We start from the raw sequence: 24,055 nt of genomic DNA on the forward strand, positions 1-24,055 counted from the left end.
CATTTTTTGTATACATTTTATTTGTTTTATCTTTTAATGCGATAAGATGCAGAAATGGTACCTTTCACCCTTAGCGCAGCAATACTGGACACAGTTCCATACTTGTTGCTTGCTGTGCATGTAAACATGCCTGAATCTTCTGGGAAGACCTCAGCGATGACCAAAGTGCAGATTTCCTCTAGAGGCGATAGACAAGACAACAATCATCAACGGATTACGTTTATTCGACATTATCAGATTATGTTACAGTTGTGTTCTGTTTATGTGAGAAGATTCTCAATTCTAACAGAAAATGTGTTATTTTGCTCTTCAAAAGCAGTAGTAGTAGTGATGCAGATTCCAGTCTAGGGGAATAAGGCATGTGTGGGGGAGCTTTGATAGATTCTAATGATATCTGGCCTTGGTGCTTTGGCACAGGTTGAGAAGGTGCCTTATATGGTGCAGAGGCAGGGAATCACAGCCCTGGCCAATGTTCAGAGGAACAGGAGACGCTTCAGCCAAGAGTTATAAACACTTCAGTAGACTAATATGTATACAGTGGACAGTGCACAGTGCTTCTCAAAGTGGGGTCGGGGGACTAGTGGACTACCATGCATGGGGTCAACAGCAAAATGTCTTTCTTTCTTTCTTTTAAACAAATGTTGACAAATCTTCTTTTATGGGGGTCCCTGGCACAAACTCCTTTCAAATGAAAGTCTGCGGTCAAATACATATCAATTTGGGGGTCCTTGATGTGAAAATCTTGTACCTGATTCTGCCGTGGATCTAGGCTCTGTGTGAAGAAAGCAATATCAAAATCATCATTAGTTTCAGTTCAATACAAACTCATTCATAATCAATGCAATGCCAACTAAATTCAACGTTAACTTTTTATTTGAACAGATCTGCAGTACTTCTTTTACTTCGGCAGAACAGAGCATTAATGTTGCTACAATTCTAAACAGTTAAAATGTATCAAATACAGTCACAATAAATAACCTGCATTGTGCAAGTGTTTTGTCATGTATTGTTAAACAGTGGTTTTCAACCAGTGGTCCGAGGATCACCACTGGTCCTTGAGGGGGTTCCAGGTGGTCCCCAGCTAAATGATGGAGAGTTGGTAACCAAAAGATCTATTAGATCTTAAAATTATCTTGAGAGCGTAACGGGTCCATTTGGTTTAATTTTACTCTCTCAAGAGCTAAATTATTGTTAAATACTCTGCATTAGGCTACTTAATTTACAAGAAGTCTACACAATTAGAGCATGAAAAAATAATTGTCATGGAATTGTGGGCAAATATATATCCGACGACAACATGACGTGGCTTAAAATGCTGAATAAATAATGTTAATGGGTCTTGAAAACCACTGAGGTACTGTATGTGAAATGATCAAACGGTAGTAAACGGCAGTGCATACTTTTCTGTAGGATCCGAAAGTCAGGAGAGTCCTGTATGAGCGTTCCCTCTCTGTACCACTCTACTTTAGGTGAGGGCACCCCCTTCACACGGCACTCCAGCACCACCAGCTGGCTCTCCCATGCCAAGAGCTCTTGCAGACTCTGGTGGGACAAAATGTGTGGCACAAAAACATTATTGATTGCATTTGTATTTGCATAAAATACAACAAAAACTAAAATGCTAATCAGAATGACTTAGTCGTTTTCCCCATGTACACTACTTACATACATAAAGAACAAATACCGTTTCCCCTCAGTCACTTGCAGTGCAACATAAAACATAACACACCCGGTAACATAAAAGCTAAAAACTAAAGACAAGACAAGTTAAAAAGTTCCCAACACAACACAACACAACACATGGATAAAGTGCCATGGTGCACCTGTATGTATGTAATATTTTCATAGTCACAGACATGCAGGAGAGACTAAATAAATAAATCTTGCTAAAGATGACCCGCCTAGTGGACAAACTGGGGAGCAGAACTGAAAGCTGCTGTCTTCATGAATAGGTCTACAGACTGTAGCTAACTAGCTATGAGAAAGTTTAAATGTGATAAAAGACATTTTGGCAAGTTACTTTGGGAAATAATAGGGATTTTTCTTTGGAGATTATTAAGCCAATGATGCGTGCGACTCCCTATCTTCATTCAAAAACACCATAAAAGAGCACCTGTCTACAATTCACAACATGACCCAGATAGGTCTTCTAGCTTGCCAGCAGAGAGTTGATCAACAATCATTCATTCATAAACACAGTAACAATCACATTCAGATTGACTAATTGTGACATACTGTATATAGATTGTGTTTGGTAGAGAGAACGGTGTACCTTTGTGAATACTGGTGCAGCCATGAGCGGTCGGCCGTCCAACCCTTGAAAATAGCTGTTGTCCATGTTTTGACTCTGAAGAAAAGATGCAATGAACTTAATAGCAACGGAAATCTACTATCACTGAACTACAACTAATATATAATAAGAATAAAAGAAACACAAAACTAAAACTTTATTTGTATAGCACCTTTCATGACATGAAAGGTGCAGCTCAAAGTGCCTTTACAGATCAATGGAGAAAAGAACAAGGATTTTGAAAATAAAAGCAAGAGTGTAGAAGTATGTCTTGAGCTGTGCTTTAAAAATGACAGAGGCTGTCTGTCGAAGGTATAATGGGAGTTTGTTCCACGCCGTCTGCCTGTAGAAGCAGAAAGCTGCTTCACCGTGTTTTTTAGTTGCCTTTTTTTTATATATATAATACAATAATTGTATATTTTATGTATATGTCAAAAGACACAGTAATGAAAGAACTGTCCTACCTCGGGTAAGGCTGTGTGTGTAGGAGCCACCTGGACAGAAAGAGTGGAGGACACCACTGGGGTCAATGATGGCAGCGCCGGTGCGGTTTGTACATGATGTTGATGTGTGACTGCAACTGGGTCAGCTTCCGGAACCTCCTGGATGTCTAGAAATTGGGAATCTCCCGGCAGTGACGTCGTACTAGGGACAACTTGGACCAGTGAGGCCGTTGCCTCGTCCTCGGCAGGTCGCAGCGTGGTGGTCACCTCAGACTCTTCCGAGATCTCCGGCATGGTGTGCACCGTGCTCTGTAATGTTACCTGGATGCAGTGATTGATTTTTTTGTTTTGTTTTAGTCATAGTCTTTTGAATGGTTTTCATTTAGTTTTAGTCCCCTGGAATGTTTTAGTGTTAGTCTAGTTTTAGTCGACTAAATCTACAGTTGATTTAGTCGACTAAAATGCATTTTGGTGGTGCCTTGATGGTGGTGTCGTAATGGCTGATTTTACACTTGGTTGCATGCTGAAAATAGCCGATCTACAAGCTCACAACGCATCGCGCTGCGACACGTTGTGAGCTTTTAGATCTGCTATTTTCAGTGTGTTTAACCAAACATATAATGACTTCTCTTCTCCTCTAGTCTCTCTCTCTCAACTTACATTTTAGTCTAGTTTTTATTTGTTGACGAAATCGTCGATAGATTTAGTCTTAGATTTAGTCATCGTAGCTTACATTTCATTTAGTTTCCATTTAGTTTTCGTCAGTGAAAAAAGGTAGTCGACGAACATTTTTCATCATAGTTTTAGTGTCGACAAAATCAACACTATACCTGGATGGGCTGTGGCGGTGCCGTGGCCACTTCGCCCGACGGCCGACAGGACAGTTCCTGGGCCTGCTCCTCGGCAGGCGGCGCACAACGAGACGAAAGTATGGAGTCTTCAGTTCCATCAGAGGCCGTCAGGCCGGCCTCCGGAGCTTTAGTCTGGGCGGGGCCGCCGGTCACCGTTTTTCTTTGCACTCTTTGAAAACATTTGCAGAAAAAGACAAGAGAGGGTCTAAGCTTACAGTTACTATCATGAAATCCTTATTGTTAACGTGGGAGGATTATGACTTATGAGAAGCGATGACGCTTTGTCGCCAACATACTCACTGGGGTACGTGTTCAAAGTGCTGTTCCCCTTCAGACTCGCTGGAAGAAGCGCCTGTGAGACACAGTGAGCAAAATAATAATAATCCGGTAATAATAAAATAATAAGCCTAATAATAATTAAATCTGAGCTCACCCACCCCTTTCTCCCCATACTGTACATGTTTTTGTGTATATTTGTTGTACGCCTCTAAATATTCTGATGAATTGAAAATGGTGGACCCTGTTGTAAATAAGTGTAATGCTTTATCATGGATCGTGCACAAAGTAACAGTTTTTGTATTGACTTGTGCTTTCGTTTGAAATGTACCTCGTCTGCATACTGTGAAATAAAAACTTCAATCAATCAATCCCTTATAGATCCACTTTACATTCTCAGAGTTTTACTCAGGGTTTTACTGTGCAGTCACCTTCGATGTAGATCTCAGCTGATGTGGAGTCAGTGCCATAGAAGTTGGAGGCAAAGCAGGAGTAGCGGCCTGTGTCCTCCTCAAAAGCCTCTGCTATAATGAGGGAGTGCAACTCGCCATTGGTGAGGATCTGAATATCTGGGCAGTTCTCCAACTCCTTTCCCTCACAAAACCACCTGGGAGTAAACCACACAGTACAAATTAACTGTTGTCATTAGTAATTGTGCTGCCGTTGCTTTTTTTGGCCAGGTGCAACCTGGCTATACTGTCGATGTTGAGACTAGTGAGGGCCAGAGCCATAAAGTAAGACAGAGTTACGACATTAAGGGGTCAGAAAATAGCCCGGTCACGTGGTTCATGTACTCGCGCGAGCCCATAGACTCCAATGCATTCCGTAAACTTCTGGTTGTCCCCATTCAATAGAAGTGAACGGAGTTGTGCTTGACCACAAATGCTAAGAATGTTATTTAAATTATTTGTTACATGTTGTTCAGATGCTGGGTTTGATGTTTACCTGGTATGCTAGTTTCTTTGAAGCACTACAAAATGTACTTTGTGACGATCTTCTTGACTAATTCATGCCATTTACTTTGATCTTGCTGCTACTGTGTTTGCCAAATGCCAACATGAAATTAATACCAGGGATTTACAGTGCACAACTCTTCAGCAAGGACAGTTGACACAATTATGTTCAGAATTTCAATCCAGGATAGATGCCAATTTCTAATTTGGATAAATGAATATATATTATATGCATAATATGATTGTATTTTTTATTTGACCTTTATTTAACCAGTAAAAAACACATTGAGACTGAGTCAGTGGGAACTGGCCAAGGAAGAGAGGGCGAGGGGCAGAAATAAAATGACATGCTACATCATACATGTCAAATTACAGAATAGCCAATAATACATTCAATAATACATTCATGATATACCTCAAAATACCTATAACATACATACAACAATCTCCTAACTAAGTGATACACTTTAAGTAATAGGGCGCAAAATACACAATGTACAATATAGACAGAAATAATAAATATATATTCCTATACAACGGCTAGTACACATCCGAACATGTGCAGGTGTTGAACTGTACATCTACATCTTGATTATTTTGGAACTTCCAGGGCCAATTTTAGCTTGGACTGCAGGTCATTCCACGACCAGGGGCCAAATAAATGTGGCATTTGTTTTAACCCCCCTCAGATTTGAATGCTGGTACTACATGTATGTTGGTGCACAATAATGAAAAGTTAAGAATTTATATAAAATATATAAATAATCTCATTATAAACCTGAAGTATATCCAACATTGTAGGTTTCTGTGATACCTTTGCCTCAATTTGTTATACTAGCCCTTACCCGTTGTGAGATATTTGCTCCCCCTTGTGGCCGTGGGGGGTACTGCGCCCGGGTGACTAATACATTCATTCATAATCATTAATGTGTCAAATGGAAAAAAAGGCTTCGTTACGCCCTCCATATTCATATGGTCAATGCCTGTGTGAAGTGGAGTGATTGGTGCAGGCAGTAAGGAGCTACGGCAGTGTTTCTGACACACACACACACACACAGACAGACAGACACTCAGACATTGTTAGAATTATAGTATGATAAGTCAACACTGTAATCAAAACTGGCACATGGCTGAAGTGTCGTTTTTCTAAATCCCAGCCGCCTACTCGTCTTCAGTGTCATCATGACACTGACATCATGGTTTGTGTGGCATCGTTTCCTCGGTTTTCTAGTGGAGCTATATGCAGGTCAAGAGCAACAGGTTTTGATGAGCATGGGCATATCTCCGTCCCGTCCCTGTAACGTCCCTGAAGCAACGTCAACTCTCCATGCAGTTTTATGGGACCTCGCCATAGTCTGCTGATAATATTACTATGACTGGTGATTTTCAAGATGCTTCTAATGAAGTGGCTAGCCTCCCCAGTTAGCATGAAGTGAGGAAAGTCAACAAAGTATCGCCGTTTTCATGTATTAACCACTTGAACTACCCTTGAACTACCCTACCCAAAATCCCGATTTTGGGTAGGCTATGTCATAATAGGTGAAAATGTGGCTAAAATAGGCAAACAGCAGCAGAAAATAGCAGATCAACAAGATCACGGTGCGTTTGCAACGTGATGCGTTGTGACTCGCTTGTATAATGGCTTTTAGTGTGGAAAAAAGGAGGGTGCAGTATATAGGGGTTTAAATGGTTAAAGTTGTTCTTTGTGTGCCAACCTGCCACAAAAGAGCTCTGCTACAACTCCACCTAATCAAAAGGTGAAGGAGCAAGGTCAAAGAATTCCAGACACACTTGAAGTACTGGGAATACCTTGTACTTCAGAACTGAGGCATTTGTCTGTATGTGGCCTTCTTATGACTAAAAGAATATCTTACAAATAACAAATATTAAAATATTAACATACAGTATGTGTCATGAGGGAGTGCCAGATACAGTACAGTACATCATAATTATTAGCACACACACACACACACACACACACACACACACACACACACACACACACACTAGAGACTTTGCAACATGCCTCTATTAAAGTAAATTAGTCTTTCGATTGGCTCAAAAATCTCTTGTCTGAGCACTGCAGGTTTTACCTATATGGATACCTCACGATACGATATCTGTGGCGATATTAGTCCTCGATAATGATAATGTCACAAGATTCAATATATTGCGACATTAAATATATTGCAAACGATATATCACGATATCTGTATAACTGAAAATTAAAAAGGCAAAAATCTTTGCCAGTAAAACACTGACTGCAACTTGTCCACAACTTGTCTGTCCACAACAATGGGTAATTATTCTAGTACTAACTAATCAATATCACAATATTCAATACATTGCGATATTGCCTGTAGGACGAGACAATATATATTGCGGGCTGAAGTATCATGATATATCATGATATATTGGCACACCCCTAGTTAACATTCCTTGTAATGTTTAAGCTGCAGCCAATGTGCATTGCCCTGGGTTTGAGAGCAGATGAATTACCACTTGAAGCCTGACATTTAGTTTACCACTAAAACTATCAATTTGCAAAAGAATCCTACTAGTAGCCCTCACTGCCTCTGATATGGCTGGTGACCTATACAGCAGGCTCTACGTCTAAGTAGATCTATTCTGAGTGAATGAGACCATGCTGCTGTATAAAATAGACCCAATAAACGAGCAGGAATGAGTCAACATGCTGATCTGGACAGCAGTCACAATGCATCATCCAATGACATCCGTTGCTTTCATCAAGCCTGTAGTACATCAATCAAATTGAAGTCATTTTGAAAATCAACCCATAAACAACTGTACCTTTTTTGGACTGGGGTAATATGTCAACCATACACTTATTGCGAACGCAGTGATTGCGAATGCAGTGAGCACTTACTATGAGACCTAGCAGATCATGTCTGTCTGTGTGTCTGTGTGTCTGTCTGTCCCGCTTTTGTGCCCATATATGGAGCTGAGTGATTACGTCACCATGACTCAGCCATAACCATATAAGGAGTCCCCAAAGCAGCTATACGTCCACCATGACTCAGCCATAACCATATAAGGAGTCCCCAAAGCAGCTATACGTCCACCATGACTCAGCCATAACCATATAGGAGTCCCCAAAGCAGCTATACGTCCAAAACCCAAATATGTACGAGCTGCGTTCGCTTCCCGCGTTTGCGCGTCTTACTGGTATATATACTTGTATATATTTTGTTTTTTCACTCAGTATTTTACTTCGACTGACACCAAATCAAATTACACATATTGTCCCACATATTGATTACACCAGACCATTATTGTATACCGGTATATCTTTTCCAATCAGTCAAAAAGGTTGGCTTAATTTGGCTATTTCCCCATTGGGGTTCTCCTCCTCCACTTGGCTGCCCTTTGGGAGAGGAATTGGATCCTAGTATTAAAACACTTGATCTGGTATCATTTAAGTGCATGCACCATTTCAATGCAAACACTACAACAGCCACACTGGTCCAGACACTTTGGACACAATACAGCCAAAACATTACTGGAATGTCCGGTCCCATATTCTGTGTCAAAGTGTGTGATTTTCTAATGAGCAAGGGTCTAATTTGAAAGCATGAGTAGTCGAGGGTTTCAGCTGATCCATGTGGCAAAGAGCCTGTTCTCTGCACCTGTCAGGGCTATTTTCCCTCTGGAGTTCAGTACTAGAGAGGAGATCCCTGCAGTGCCTGGAGCACTGATGGGTTGACCCAATCACATACGCACAACGCTAAACATAGAGTTGGACTATGCATAATATTATTCCCTGACGCACAACAAAACATTTCAGATATAATACTGTGCACAGGAAAACTGAACCCAACTCGAAAAAAGTTATAGAGCAGTCACGCACAGTGAGTGAAGTGAAGTGTATCCAAGGGAACAAAAAGGCAAACAAATCATATTAGCACACTGGCCCACACTAAAAAGACAAAAAACACATGTAATCAACTAGGAGCTATTATATTCTGTATAATGTTCACTTTAACATCTTCAGACAAGCTATGCAAGCCAGCTAAGCAACACGACCCATTAGCAACACATTTGCTTAAGAGCCTGAAAGCAAACATAGCAGAACACTAAAACTGCATCCTGAATATCCACCAAGCAACAATAAGTCCAATATATCTCAACTCACCACTCTATCGCATATGTTCATGCTTTCGTCGACAGCTCAGGCCATTCCATTATCAGTCACAGACACAACTACAGCCCAGTGCCAGTCCCTTCTAAAAATGGCCGAGAACTATATTCTCCCCCCCGGACAATATTAGTGGCTGAACAATGTTCAGTTGGATCAACAGGCCCAGGCCCATGCCCATGCCCACACTCTACTTAGTACTACCTTCACGTCAGCTGCTGCTCAATTCACTTCCATTCAGTTCAATTTAACGACATCAAACTGAAACCTTTACTATCCAATTTGAGAAAAGTAATCTGAAGGAAACATAAATGACACACTAGAGTCACCATCGTGTTATGTAATGTACCATATAGACTTAGCAGCAATATTAACACGGTCAGTACTGTAGATAGGATCAGTCTGATGCTGAGCTAGGAGCTCAGGTAGAGCAAAGACAGTCTGCTGTACATGTTTGAGTAGAAAATCAACAATGCAAATGGAAACCATATAAACTCCATTTTGGGCTAATCTTCAATTATTATTATTTTTTTTACTCAAAAACAGCCTTCGTAATGCAATGCGTGAGCTATTAGGTAAGCTATTTTGTAGTATATGTTATGGAGCTTAAAGTGGTGAATGCATTCTGCCCAGCAACATGCGGGTGGCTGGATGGAGTTACTGGCTTATATACCCCCCTCTATACTGTGCAGCTTAGCTTGTAAATACTTGAAGGAAATTAACACATTTTAAAGTGCAGTCACTAACAGAAACAATACACTATGAGACAATTTGTCAATTGTAGTACTCCCAATGTAGTTTACATGATTTCATGTCAATGTAATCTCCAGTATGTAGGCAAAACAGCCAGCCCCCCCCGCATAGAGCTAAACCCCTTAACTTCTATGCCATTTTTTCAAAAAAGATTTGTTGAAAAAAAATCTTTCAAAAGTAGTTTTAAAAGAATGTTATGTTCATATAGGAAATGTTTCACAATTGCGAATGTACAGTAATACTGTGTAACGTTGGACTTCTTTGCCATGGCGATCACATCGAGTAGTGATCCTCAGCACCTGAGCTGATCTAGAGCAGTGCATGGTTCCCAAACCTTTTCATGTCAAGGACCCCCAAATTGACACCAATTAGCCCACGGACCCCTCATTTGAAAAGATATGCCAGGGACCCCCATAAGAGAAGATTTTTACAGCTGTAGCAGAGATTCTCAACCCGTCTAATTTCAAGGACCTCCTGTTTGACATGCATTAGTCTACGCCTCTACGGACCCCCAATTGATATTGTAAAATCAATGTTAATTTAACTCTGAGAGTGTACAAATGGACCCGTAAGGGTCTATCCAGGAGGATAGGCACAATAGACAGATAATTGATCCAATGTTCCAGACATTAGAGAGGAGACACACACACACACACACACACACACACACACACACACACACACACACACACACACACACACACTTACTTCAGTGGCAGCTGTTGACTATCATCACTTGTCATCTCTCTCTTATCTCTCAAGAAAAACACTTGCATCATTCGTCTTAACTTTCACACCACAAAGCACTCTGGGTGTCTTGACTCTTGAGTAAAACTGGATGATTGATTAGTATTACAGACAGGTATTAACCAACCCAAATCATAAAACTTTACATTTCCATATGCTCTTTCGTGTTTTCTCAGTACAAATGTTGGGTGGCTACAGAAGTATAATACAGCATCATGGATGCGTAACTCAGTAAATAGGCTAAAACAACACACTCACAGGCACATGGCACGTAGGCATTCATCACTTTCCCCCTAAATATCTTTTCACATTTTCGCAAAATGTTGTAGTTATGTCCTTAAAGGTAGGGTAAGTGATCATTGTTTTGGTTAACACAAAATGTTTTTTGTTAAAATGTTAAACCACTATATTCTGATAGTAGGCCTAATCATTGCTACAGTGTTTGTTCAGTAACAGGAGTCTTAGCTGTCTCTCCAGCCCGTTAATAAACAGGGGGGGGAAGAATTTCGGGTAGGTGACAAAATTCACCTATAGCAGCCAATCCGGAAAGAGTAGCTATTTATGAGCTTAGTTTTTATAGTGTTCCAGTTCCAATTTTGTCTGCTCATTTTTTTGTGTCATCACTTACAATTGCACTATTCTGTACTCAGTGTACTGCGTTCTCTTATCCTCCTGATTGGTATCCCGACTTGAAAATGCATTTTCTCTTTAATGAAAAGCCGGAGACACGGATAGTCCTGTTACTGAACACTCTATAGTCTATAGCAATGAGTACTATCACAATCTAGAGCTTTTTAACACTAGAACCAAAGAAAAATCACTTACACACTACTTTTACGTTGTCACTGCTGACCCCTACCGTTTGGTACCGTGGTGGTGGTAGTGGTGTGTGTGTGTGTGTGTGTGTGTGTGTGTGTGTGTGTGGACAAGCACTTGTGTGTGCATGGACAAGCACGTGTCTCATCTGGAGCCACCAGCTGCTTCTTTTCAGCAGACAGAAGTTTCACCGGGAGGGCATAACGAGTGCAACGTGCCCTAACCAGTGGTGGATTAAAGTACTCAAAGTTTTTTACCTAAAGTATCAACACTACAATATAGAAATACTCTGTTACAAGTAAAAGTCCGGAATTCAAAATGTACTTGTCTAAATGTACAAAGGTAATTGGCATCACAATGTACTTTAAGTAATAAAAGTAAAAGTACTCATTATGCAGAATGTTCCTTTCAAATGTATAAAAATATTTTGAAAATAGCCGATCTACAATTTGTCTTAATTATATTACCAGAGGATGTATTTAAAAACTACTGAAGTACACTATTATTTAATTATAACGTGCACAAAATGTACTAAAATACATACAACTAAATACTCTAAGGCCTCACTCACACCTTTCGATCTAGCATACAACATTGATGCAACAGTGATGCTAGGGGTGCGTTCGGAAATGCGCCCTGAACGCACTGGTGTGCTCTCTTGTCGTTCGTTTATTCAGTGCACTCGGTGCGTTGTCGTTCGAAAATCCAGTGCGCTGCGCACCGGGTGTGCCGAGTGCCCGCACTGAGCGACCCGACCCTGAAGCCGGTGTCGGCAGTTTGAATGCGTCACAGCTGTGGTCGTTCGTAAATAAGTCACACTGTGACGTCACCGCCCACCACACTCAACAAACTGACCACATTCCCGGTGCGCATTTCCGAACGCACCCTTGATGTAAGCAAGATGTAAGTGTCATGGCCGCCCCAATGCATTTCCAATGGAAGTCACATGGTTTGATACAACATTTTGGATTACAAGCTGTTGTATGGCTTTCGGCTGTGTTTTGACTACCCCCTCCCCCTCATACAACATAAATGTTGTGTCAAATCATGTGACTCCCATTGGAAATGCATTGAGAGCTTGCATCAGCTATACATCTCATACAACAAGCATACATCAGTCTGTTGTAAAGGTGTGAGTGAGGCCTAATACAGTAGCTCACCCTCCTCTCCTCGTATCTCCAGCTAAACAAGCAGCTAAATAAGATCAGTAATCAGAGTAATTTAAAAATCACACCCGTGCGAAGTGAGGGGGGCTCTTATCATCGTACATCATCCATTCATTGTCAATGGGAATTTTGTGTAGGACAAAAATAGCCGATTTGCTCGTCCACATAATTATGACGTAAATTCTCCATTCATTGAATGTTTGTGTAAGACGGAAATCTACACTATTGCTGAAAATAGGAAGGGCCCCTCAAAAAACGTGGATTCACAGGTGAAATAGTATCTTTGGAAATCAAACAAACAAACAATTATCCCTGAATGAAAAGGATCAATTAGTGCTTTAAAGTTTTTCATGCATATTATTTGGGTTCACCTTACCGTACTTCAGGCGCAGGGAGTCCTGTTACAATGCAGTCTAATTGGACCTTACTGCCCTCCAGAACCTCCCTGCTTTTCAGTTTCTGGATGAAGCGGGGGGGCTCACAGACAGGATCTGTTGAGTACGGCGTCTGTGTCAGCGTGGCGCTTTCGGCCTCCATCTCTTCTGGGGAAGCAGAGTTGCACGGCTCCTCCTCCTCCTCGGGAAGCCTGCAGCCCTGCGAGGGGAACTCCACGCTCCCGGTCCCCATGTCTGTCTGGAGCTCTGGCTGGCTGCGAACGACAGCCGGGCCGGGCCTGTCCGCCTCCAGCTCCAGGGGCGCGACCGGCCGCTCCCTGTCGTCGGGGCCGAGGACATACGCAGCCCCGTCATGTTGGCTCTTGTTTTGGACCCTACTCCGGTGGGGTTTGCACGATCTCTGCCTCCCCCTTTTGGAGCTGTTGGCCTTGAAGAGAGAGGAGAGCTCCTCTATGAAGTCTGCAGCCTTGTTGAGGAACTCCTTCTTGGACTGGTTCTCCAGGCCGTACGGGGCACTCCTCGATGACCTGCTAAAGTCGTTGAAGCCATCGCCGGAGGCACTGTGGCTCCTCACAGGGCCGTCGTGCTGCTGCGTGGAGCCTTTGTGGTGCATCTTTCGGTCTGCAGAGAACGTGGTGTGTGCCTGCGGTAGTTCTTTAATTTCAGGGGGTGGCTGGGAGGACGTGGCCAAAGGGTTAGAAGACTTGGGAGCGGAGGAGTCAGCAGGGGGAACGGGGGAGAAGGAAGACGAAGGAGCGGAGAGGCGTGCGGAGGGAGCAACAGGAGAGGTGTCCGAGGGGTTGTCCGACGGGGAGGGTACGACGACGTGGGCCGTAACCTCCGACCTGTCCTCGCGGGGATCATGTCCGATGGCCTGGCAGGCGAGGTTAACACTCTTATCCAGTTCCTCTTGGCTAAGGAAGGCAGACAGGTCTGAGAACTGGGGGTCTTCGCGGCCCACATGATCATCACCCTTGCCTTTGAGGGGTCCGTAGACCAGGCGGCGCGAGGAAGACGAGTCCGATCGGCTCATTTCACTGTGACGCTGCTGAGCTCTGGCCTCGGCCAGGTAGCTCTCTCTCAGGAGCTGAGACAACGACGGCGACTGGTCGATGTTCTCTTGCATGCTGTGAGCAAAGAATAACAAAGGTTCATTCAAACACTTATGGGAAACACTAAATATAATGTGCACCTCTGGGCTATCAGTTAACATTTCAGTACATTAAACAATACATGATTGGTATATATCGCTTATATCTTCTGCAGATTAGAAACAACCCATACTCCATACTTAACAGTAAGTTTACTCAGTCAGTAATGCATTGCACATTGCTACAGTTAAGTCTATGTCCACTCCACAAGTTCAACAGATATTTAAGGGTTTAAGTTCAAATAATCAAGTGTTAAACATGCTATTATTGACCCTAGGTATATAAAACGTATAGCATTATATAAAGATGTAATGAACAAAATTTGTCCCCAACTACATTCAAACACATTTGGCCTTGTGGCCTCAACAGGATATCAGTTTCCTGCACGGTCATCAGATTCAGGCGAGTGCATGCTCTTCCCTTTCCATCTCAGACACGTCAGTCTTTACACAACTTTTTGACACTGGCCTGGTGTAGTTTTTGAATACAGACATGAGATATGGTACACATATGCCACTGACACTCAAATCAGTGCAATTAAGAGAGGCTATGATGCCCTTCCAACAGACCTGTAGCTGCAGCTGTTGGGCACATTAATCCTGTGCAAACAGCCCCCAAGCCCACCAAGTCATATCTAATAATAGCAAGGGCTCAGTTTACATGTAGAAAAAGCTGGGGAAAAAAGGATCTCCACCCCCTCCCTCCATATTCTAGCTCTGAGTAATAACAGTTTGAGAAATCATAAAAGTTAATCTAAGAAGACAAACAAAATAAGTAAGAGGTTTATTAATAGGACATTGCTTACCGAGAATAAACTATGTCAGTCCACACAGATGAACAGGTCCCTGTTTAAAGACAGCACTACACAATGTCAGGTTGAGTTAATTCAGTTAAGTGCAGAGCATAGCATTTCAAAGACAAATGGAAGTCCATGCTTGCCTGATGGGTCAATAGAAAGGCATCTGTGGGTAGACGGACATGTAGGTCAAGCCAAATGGCAGCCATCATGACTACCAACAAGAAAACAGGGGCAAGGTGTTTTACCTTCAAAATAACCCCGGCTGGACCCGTCTGGTAAATCCTCGGAGCGCACCGGTGCTCAAAGAGGGAGATTCCGGTCTTCCGGTGGTGGACACCTTGTGAAACCTGTACACATGCAGCTGGCCAGCCTTCCTACAGTAGTGCACAGAGCTAACCTTTGGGTTTACAGGAAATGTGGAGGGGAGTAGCTAGGGTAACCTGCGGCCAGTAAAAGTAGCAGCATTTGTCAGCGCAGTAGCCTCACGGTTATTTTGGGGGGTTGGCCTGGCCCATGTGTCAGGGTGGAATCCCAGCCTATTGGCCAAGTGGGGGTGTACTGTAAAGGGATTCCTCGTCCAGCACAACACCTACAGTAGTCTGTCAAAGACCACCACCCAGAGCCCTGGGTGGTGGTAGAACTACTGTTAAAACAGCAGATTACCAACAGTGGTCTATCAGGGTGTTCTACATCAATCTGCTTTCTAATTATTATTATTTTAATTTCTAAAGGCAGAGCTTTGTAAAGCATGAATAGAATAAAAATAAAGACTATCCATAATATAGAATTAATGAAATTAGTTTATTTGAAACCATGAGTCAGTACACACCATGAAAGAACCATCTGCACCAAAAGAAAAGACAGTCAAGCCTGAGCATCTAATTACACTTAAAACAGTGTGAAGACCTGCATCATACCCACCAATTCAAGTTAAACATGTAACAAAAATAATGGTTCTGAGAGTTAAGTGGTGTATACTGATGACCATGCAAATGACATATTTACATAATATTAAAGAGCACATTTTCAGGATAATTTCATCAGCAAGCAAAACTTGGGTCGAACAATATTTGAAAAATACATTTTGGGTTTTGTTTAAATTTTTATGGAAAGCATGTGTGGAGCTACTCATTCTCAACATACCAGGTTGCAGATTTTCTCTGAACATTTCTCTTATTTCTTTTACGGTTAGGGTCAACTCTTACCCTAATATTTAACAATCATTTCTCCAGAGAAATTACTATTGCCTCAGAGAGACTGTAAAATGTGAAATAATATTCACATTAAAGATAGAGTCCCTATTTTGGGCATGGCAAACATTTTAGAAACAAAACAAAAATGATTTCATAAATATCAAATCTTCTGAAAGATGTCCGATTTTGCCATATGAAGAACAACAGTGTAGGAAAAGATAAGTTGTTAATCAAACCAGTAACAAGTATTTGCAAATACTAATTGTGGTGCTGTGGACACATGGAGCAATCAAAAAATTAAGAAATTAACTGGCTCAATGTCTTGGTACATTAATAACTACAGCAGCAACATAACACCATGAGTTTGATTCTCAATGCATTATATATTTTTTTTAAAAGAAGGAAAATAAGCACTGTGAAGATTCTTTGGCATGCCTGGAAAATACAATCTGGTTTACCAGTAACTACAGTAGGCTACATGTTATAGAAAATGAGAATTGAAGCTGAAGTGGGCAAGTGATATTTATGCGTTTTAGATTTTTTTTTTTACATTTCTCCTTAATTTAGTAGTTGCCAATTCCCACCCCACACACACCCACTCACGCATGTTTGTAGTCCATGTCACTGCCATCCCCTACCGGCCTATTTGGTCTGAGGATAGTCTCGCGTAGATATTATTTCACAATATCTGAATGCTATATACTGTAGTCTGGAACTACACCTCCCGGGCAAGGAAGCTGCCATTTCGCTTCACAGAAATATATTTTAAAATATCTTTAGATTTATTTTTTGTATTATTTCCATTTCTGCTAAGCAGCAAGCTATATATGTGTAGATGATTTCGATTCCAGACTGTATGATGGAAGCACTTATATTATACTCATCATCAGAGCTTCCGTGCTCCAGACTGTATGACGGAAGTCTTTATATTTTACTCATGATCAGAGCTTCCGGGCTCCAGACTGTATGAAGGAAGCATTTATATTTTACTCATGATCAGAGCTTCCAGGCTCCAGACTGTATGACGGAAGCATTTATGTTTTACTCATGATCAGAGCTTCCGGGCTCCAGACTGTATGACGGCAGCATTTGAAAATTGCCAGGCAACAGTCTGGCAATGCGAGACTAGTCTGGGGATGGTGTAGGCCAGTGGTTCTCAAAGTGGGGTCCGTGGACCCTTTGGGTTCGTTGAGGTTCCAAATGGCCCCTTACAGGTCTGTAACTAGTACAAATGGAACATGTGTATACTCTCGCAATTATGGGGATCCTTGAAGATTGTAGACATTAACCACATCTCCTCAGATACACGTGATGCCACCTTCTTTTTTTACCCGACAGTTAGCCGTTTCTCAGGGAGGATGTAGCACATGCTGTGGAACACAATATCCACCTCAGTTACGCTCCCTACTGAACAGGTCGCATGATCAACCTGTAGGAGTATCTAGTGCAGCCACAGCCAGCTTCCCGCTCTCCACCACGGCCAATTGTGTTTGCCGAAATGCCAAGCAAACCCCATGTCTCCACAGAGGTGGGCAGGAACTTTACCCTTGTACCATTTGGACAACCCTTAAAGTGAGGTAAGTGTCCGTTTCTCACAGTATTTTGTCATAAAACGAGAGAAGTCAGAGTAAGAAATCCTCCATGATTGACAAATGTGCTACGTTTGATTAACGCCTTTTCCATGAGCCTTTATTAAAAGAGACAATACTTGATGCCATTTGTGCCAAATGGAAACAATTGCTCACACGTGTAAACATGTGAAGGTGAAGAACCTAAACTTAATATAGGATTGATCTCACTAGCAGCAGTGGAGTCTTAATTGGCCAAATCTACACAAGTGGAAAGTCCCAACTGACTGATAGGAATGAAAGCTCTAATATGATATCTGGTCAGAACCGATACCTGGAAGGCACTCTTCAAAAAGGAGGGAAACATTAATAAACACCTGAACGTGTCCAGCAGCAGTGTTAATGAGGACAGCACCATACTGAACTCACTGTGCTTTTCAGAACATGGATGAGCAAAAATATCATATTTCTACTCAGCAATGCAAAAAATCATATAATGCTCACTTTTCAGTGTTTTGTGAGTTTGAGTTCAGACAGATGGAAACAATAGTGTACCTAGTACAATGAGCCAGTTTCTGATAAAAGATATCAGAGGCACAGTGTTACGTTTTGTGGCATATATTTTGTGGCAATGTTGCAACTTCAACTTCACCATCAGGAGTCCTCACTGGCCCTCTTACGAGACTGGTCCCCTCTGGGAAAAAAGGAAGAAAACAAAAGACCATCAGTGACTTGGGGAAAAAAACTGCATCAAAGTCACACTGTGTGTGTGACTTTGATGCAGTTTCTTTGATATGTGGTTCTGAGTCATTTTGATCTTTGCTTGATAATATTCAGTAGTCATTTTATACTAGTTGTGAATTGTGAATTTGTAGCTATTCTTGGTGTGCAACCAAAAGTGAAATATAAATCACATTGTATCAGCCTTTGTGTATGAATAGATCTACCAACCTCTGTAACACAAGATCAACTGTGGATAATCGATTAGCTCCACAATATAATGACGTTCCCACAACTTAAAATAAACACTATAAAAGATTTATGGGTTCCGTTAGGTGGAATAAACTTCCCATATCAATCAAACCCACGACCGCAATGCAGAAAATTAATCAAAGTGTTAAAATGGTGGTTTATGGTTAAAGAACCGAATATATGGGATAGCAAGTAACCGGATCTTACAGAAATACGTAGATACAGACTAGAAAACCCCCAAAATCTATGACACTGAATCTCTCCTCCCCATTGATAGACGGAGGGGCGTCGTCTCTACCGAACTTGAGCCATGGGAGACACCACCGAGCGACCTGCGAGTTGCAGCGCCGAGTGTTGGTCGAGCCGACTCAGCCCTGTCCGAGTTGTAACCCGATATAGAATAGTAAATAATGCCAAACCCGAACTCAACAGCGTCTAAACAGTAGTGTCATATGTACGAAGTTTGGGGTTTTCTAGTCGTGTATGCACGGAATTGCAATTCCGTACATTTTTATGCATTTCTGTGAGATCGGTGGGGAATAGAGCTGTCGGATAGCTACAGTTTATTCTTCTTTATTTATCATTAGTCCTTTTATGTATGCAAATGTATACATTTATGAATGTAATATTTACTTTTTGTCCGCTAGGTAAACAAGTCAGCTTGCTTGACTACTGTCAGTAGACACCTTTGAGGCCTGAAGTGAATATCGTTGCTGTCGGGAGGAAACCTCATTTTTAGGTTTTTTATTTTTATTGTATAAAGCAGTGCTATTGAACACCCTTTACTTCTGTGTGTTGTTTCGAAAATATTGAACCAATGGAAAGTAGTAAAAAAACGCTAGTAACCCTAACCCTAACCCTAACTCCATTGGACCCTCAAACTGTCTACTAAAGCAACTCCAACCACCTCTCATGCAAGTAATTGACAAAATATAAACTCACAACACCAACTTTGATGAGGCAGTATTGCTTCGTTTTCAAAATATAAGGTTTTCTTAATTTACTAAAGATTTTATATTATTAATTTCCTGAAAAATGAACATTTTGGAGTTAGGTGGTTTAGCAGAGATATGTTTTTTGTTCATCATGAGCCATCATTTTATGATGCCATATTCATCAATCAACTATTCAACTTAGTAGGTTAATAGCTGTGAGTGAGCATCCTGCAACTCACCTGGGGAAGCCATTCATGGAGAGCTCCATCTGTAATTTCTGGTCATGAGCAGCGTAATCCAACAGTTGAGACTCCACAGCAGGAGGGTTGATTTGTGGAATAAATCCAGAAAAGAGACTGGGAGCCAACTGGGCCCATTCTTAAAAAAAAAAAAAAAAAAAAAAGGACAATAGGTTTTCCTTAACCACTTCAACCAAATACTTAGTTGACCATATTCCCATGGGCAACCAAATACTTAGTTGAACATATTCCCATGGGCTACACTAAATATCTTCACCAAAAATATCCGATCTACAAGCTCACAATGCGAGCTTGTAGATTGGCTATTTTGGGCAATCGTTCCTTCCAGAATAGCGATACTATGGTTTAAGTGGTTAAAAATAAATTACCGGTAGTTTATGCATGTGCAGTGTGTAACTGAGAGATTTGAACCACACTGGTGGTCAAGAGTTTGTAAAGTTGTAAAAAGATTTAGCAATCACATTTAGGTTTTGATGTGTGTATTAAATTAAATATGGTATTTAGATATTTTAGTCATGGCGCCATGTTCATGACCAAGAACTTGCCATGAAAATGTGGTCTCACTTCCTTCCTGGACTACAAAGTCACACCTCCATGCAACCTCCCCCATACACTGACACGGAGCAAGACAGGAACGCCCAAAAACGTCACATCCGTTTTTTTACCCTGGGCAGAATTTTCTATGGCTGCCAATGCAACTTTTTCCAATCCTTAATCACATACGGACATATATAAACGCCTCTTCCGGAGCTGGGCCGTCTGTATCTCAACGGAAGGCAACTGGAGGCAATGGTGATGCGTGATTGCATTGGCAAGCTTTCCCGAGATTCCTTGCAAAGCATATAGCGGAAGTAAAACGGAAGAACGGTAGGCCAATCAGAGGCGGGATCAAAACGTAATTCCGACGGAGCATTAGTCCGACATGTGGGAACAACGATCGGACTACCGCTCGAACATGCACTGCTCCCGTGCTTGCGGTTAGGGTTAGGTTAGGGATAGAGGTAGGTTGTCAGTCTAATGACTGTCGGAGTCAAACATGTGTCAAAACTAAGTACTGCACCGCCACCGGCCAATGAGGCATCTATATTTTTTTAATCTCTATGACCTCATCCCTCTCCACAAGGAGGGGTGCACTGGGCATTGTAGGAATTCAGCAATCCAGTCAAACTCACAGACTTCATTCTTTTTCTGGCCATAGGGTGCAAATTTCAAATTGTGCTACTGTTATCTACACTACAAATATTATTAACATTGAGTGACTGCAGTTTCTTCCAGCTGTGAAATGCCCCTTTAAACATGACTTATACTTGGTTGTGCGCCGTGTTGTGCACGGAATATGTTAGGTTTACGAGCTCACTTTGAGCTTGTAATTCTGCCATTTTCAGGGCAGAACACTGGTGTGCACAACTACCTGTGAGTCAGGCTTTAGCAGTTCAAGGAAAGGTTGCGTTAATTTCAGCAGGTGAGGTCAGAACTCAGAAGGGAGCCTTACCTGGCCGAAGACTATACAGTCCTTTAACCACGTTAGCCATCGTTGACGGTTGCACTTGAAAGGGCATGGAATGTGCTTTGATGAGGAGAGCTAGGGATGACACACAATAACTATGTTATAAGCAATAGCTTTCTTTAAGGAAGAACCCTCTCGTGTCAAACCCCCTAAGCAACATGATAGACAAGAGCACAAAGAAACTGATCAAATCCACACCAAGAATGCAAAGTTTAAGCGAGAGTTAAAGTAACATATTGTAATTTTACAACTAACTGAATGGCCAGTAAAGTGAAACGAGGAAGCGAGGGAAGAGAAACAATTAAGAATTTAAACCAACCCACAATGACTGCTTAAGCCACCAAGATGAAGTAAGCACTGTACTCACGCATCAGTGTGTTCACGTGTTTTTCGGCAATGTGGTCGGCAAACAACTTCATCAAATCTTCTTTTAAGTCTCTGTTTAGCTTTGTCTCGATGTAGAACTTGTTCTGAAAACAGCAAATGTGTAAAATATTAATATAATTGAGCTCTTGTGCTAGAATAATAGCTAACAATCAGCTAAAAAAGCTCTATGTGGTAAATAGGGTTAATCATTTTTAAAATAAATGCATACCATGTACATGAATACAGGAACTATACACTGCAGTGAAGCTATGTACTGGCTCAGTGCTTGGTTGAAGTTTTCAATGAAGTTCTCTGGTGGACTGGTCTTTAGAATGAAATAGAGAACATGTTATCACATCGTTTCGTACAAGCAAATAAACATGGGCTAGCTATATCTTTCTTACTTCTAAATGGGAGGAAACTTGTTGTAGGTGAGACGTTATTTTTGATGTCAGATCTCTGTAGAGCAATTCAGAGTGCTGCTGACAGACACATTTGTAGACATAACTAGAAGGGGGGAGAAAACAAATCATATCAAATACACCCCGTAGAGTAGACAATGATGCATTTTGATTTGCAATGTTGGAAGTTACAACTAGTGGATACAGAGGGGATTCAATTAAATAGTCCCTCAACAGATTAATCTGCAATCGTGTAGCTTTTATCACATACCGTTCCATCATCCAGTGGCCAGGGCACATTTTAATTTTCAAATAGTAGCCCCAAAGGGGCTTTTTTGTGTGCCATCCTGTTGGTCTTTTTTCTGTATTGCTGGTGTAATGTTTTAAAATGTTCAGTCATCATTTCCAATCTGCATGATCCTAAAATACTTTGTGGATAACCTTCAAACTTAAAGAAAAGGAAAGAAAATCTTGGTTTCAGTTTATATTGCCATACCTGTATATCTGTGCATAAGAAATGGAGATGTGATTTGTGGGATTCTGGACAAGGAGAAGATCAATTGCTTTCTCCAGGTTTGGCCAGTGATTGTTTTGGTAGTCCTCCACGGCCATGGCATTCAAAACTGAAGAAATAGAAGAATGTTTCTGATGATGATAATTAATGATTTCTCCCATCGTCAGTGAGTGGGACGGGTGCTTGTAAATTCATGAAACGTGCCTAACAATCCTGTTCTTCAAAGACATAATAAGATTGACTAATATAATATCATCTAGGCTATGCTATGATTAAGATGATGGATCATAATAAAGCGCATAAGTCAAACACACGTGGTGGAGGGTCAGCCTGTCAGTCAGCCACAGCCTGAGGTTTTGAATGATTGCGCATGTGCCTGAGTCAAACCAGTTTAAAAAACAAAAACAAAAAAACATACTGCAGTGCAATAGAAATATGCAGAGTGCAATAAACCTTCTAGAATGTTTACTACCAATGCCAACAGTTAATTAGCTCAATTACAGTTATTAATCCAATTAGTAGTCTAGGCCAAAATACAGCATGGAGTTTATCATCATATTTAGTTTATCACAATTATCACCGTGGCGTTGGAGCATAGTTGGCAAGATAACTATTGTATCAAGTGGATGTGGTGGACCCTATTGTAAACAAGTGTAATACTTTGTGTGTCGTCCACACAGACAGTAACAGTTTTAGTATTCAGTTGTGCTTTCGTTTGAAATGTACCCATTCTGCATACTGTTAATAAATCAATAAATCAATGCTTGTAAAGTAGTATAGTTAAACCTTGGGGGGGGGGGTGTAGGTGTGTGTGTGTGTGTGTGTGTGTAAAATGTACACGGATTATCGTTGTGCAATGGAAGGACTTGGCACCAGACAAAGTCGTCATGTCTGTCTGGTTCCATGCAGCCAACGGCCTGCACACACCGATAGCAGTACATGGCTACATGCATGCAGCAATAGGCTGTTAACAAGTCGAGCGTAATCGATTAATTAGTTTCGACAGCCAACCGACAGATTGCTTATCGCTTAAATAAGCATGCTCGAGAGAAACTTACCAAACTTTGAGGTGGAGTTGAGAGTGAATTTGCCTGCAGCAGTAGCAGCAGGACTACAGTCTGTCTCACTGACTTCACTGCTCTCACTGCTCTCGTCCGAGTCCATGAACTTTGCACCCCCGGTGCTGCTGAAGGAACAAAGCTTCTCTCTTCCATCACAGCCCGGTTCACCTCGCTGCACCCCGGTCACCGGGGAGGAGGGCAGAGGCTGAGGAACATCTGACAGCTGCCTCCTGAGATACGAGTGGACGTTCGCACTGCACGGACAATAGTTGTGGTTGTGGTCATCGTTCAATTCAAACGTGTCCTCTTCCATGTCCTCCATGCTCACACCTCGGTGCTCCTCCTGTTGTTCTGAAATCTAGGCTGTTGTATTATAACCCACAACGATTACAAATCAGAATAAAGATAAAGTGCCAAATGTCTTGGCTAGTTGGTTTACCATCTCGCTTGCTTTGCTTGTGCTGTAGTTTACTTTACGACAC

The 24,055-nt window shown here is 41.6% G+C and overlaps 2 protein-coding genes across 2 annotated transcripts in view; both read right to left on the reverse strand.

Moving 5' to 3' along the window:
* The window catches only part of mypn (myopalladin), a 32,687-nt gene extending 17,864 nt beyond the window's left edge, over positions 1-14,823 (reverse strand). Inside the window, 10 exon segments of the mRNA XM_080782409.1 lie at positions 62-178; positions 749-772; positions 1,401-1,542; positions 2,273-2,347; positions 2,755-3,054; positions 3,564-3,753; positions 3,885-3,936; positions 4,292-4,467; positions 12,828-13,973; positions 14,803-14,823. Coding sequence (XP_080638535.1) covers positions 62-178; positions 749-772; positions 1,401-1,542; positions 2,273-2,347; positions 2,755-3,054; positions 3,564-3,753; positions 3,885-3,936; positions 4,292-4,467; positions 12,828-13,972 — 2,221 coding nt within the window. The 5' untranslated portion in view covers position 13,973; positions 14,803-14,823.
* A 778-nt stretch (positions 14,824-15,601) lies between these two features.
* cacul1 (CDK2 associated cullin domain 1) lies at positions 15,602-24,023 on the reverse strand. The gene is made up of 8 exons (XM_080781567.1): positions 23,571-24,023; positions 22,495-22,621; positions 22,002-22,104; positions 21,827-21,922; positions 21,599-21,701; positions 21,217-21,306; positions 19,704-19,842; positions 15,602-18,251 (listed from the first exon to the last, which is right to left on the reverse strand). Exons 1-8 carry the CDS (start codon positions 23,893-23,895, stop codon positions 18,212-18,214), a joined length of 1,023 nt encoding a protein of 340 aa, XP_080637693.1. The 5' UTR covers positions 23,896-24,023; the 3' UTR covers positions 15,602-18,211.
* Positions 24,024-24,055: the final 32 nt, after the last annotated feature.

This window comes from Protomyctophum bolini (genome assembly GCF_963924005.1).
Source record: "Protomyctophum bolini genome assembly, chromosome: 14".
Lineage (NCBI taxonomy): Eukaryota > Metazoa > Chordata > Actinopteri > Myctophiformes > Myctophidae > Protomyctophum > Protomyctophum bolini.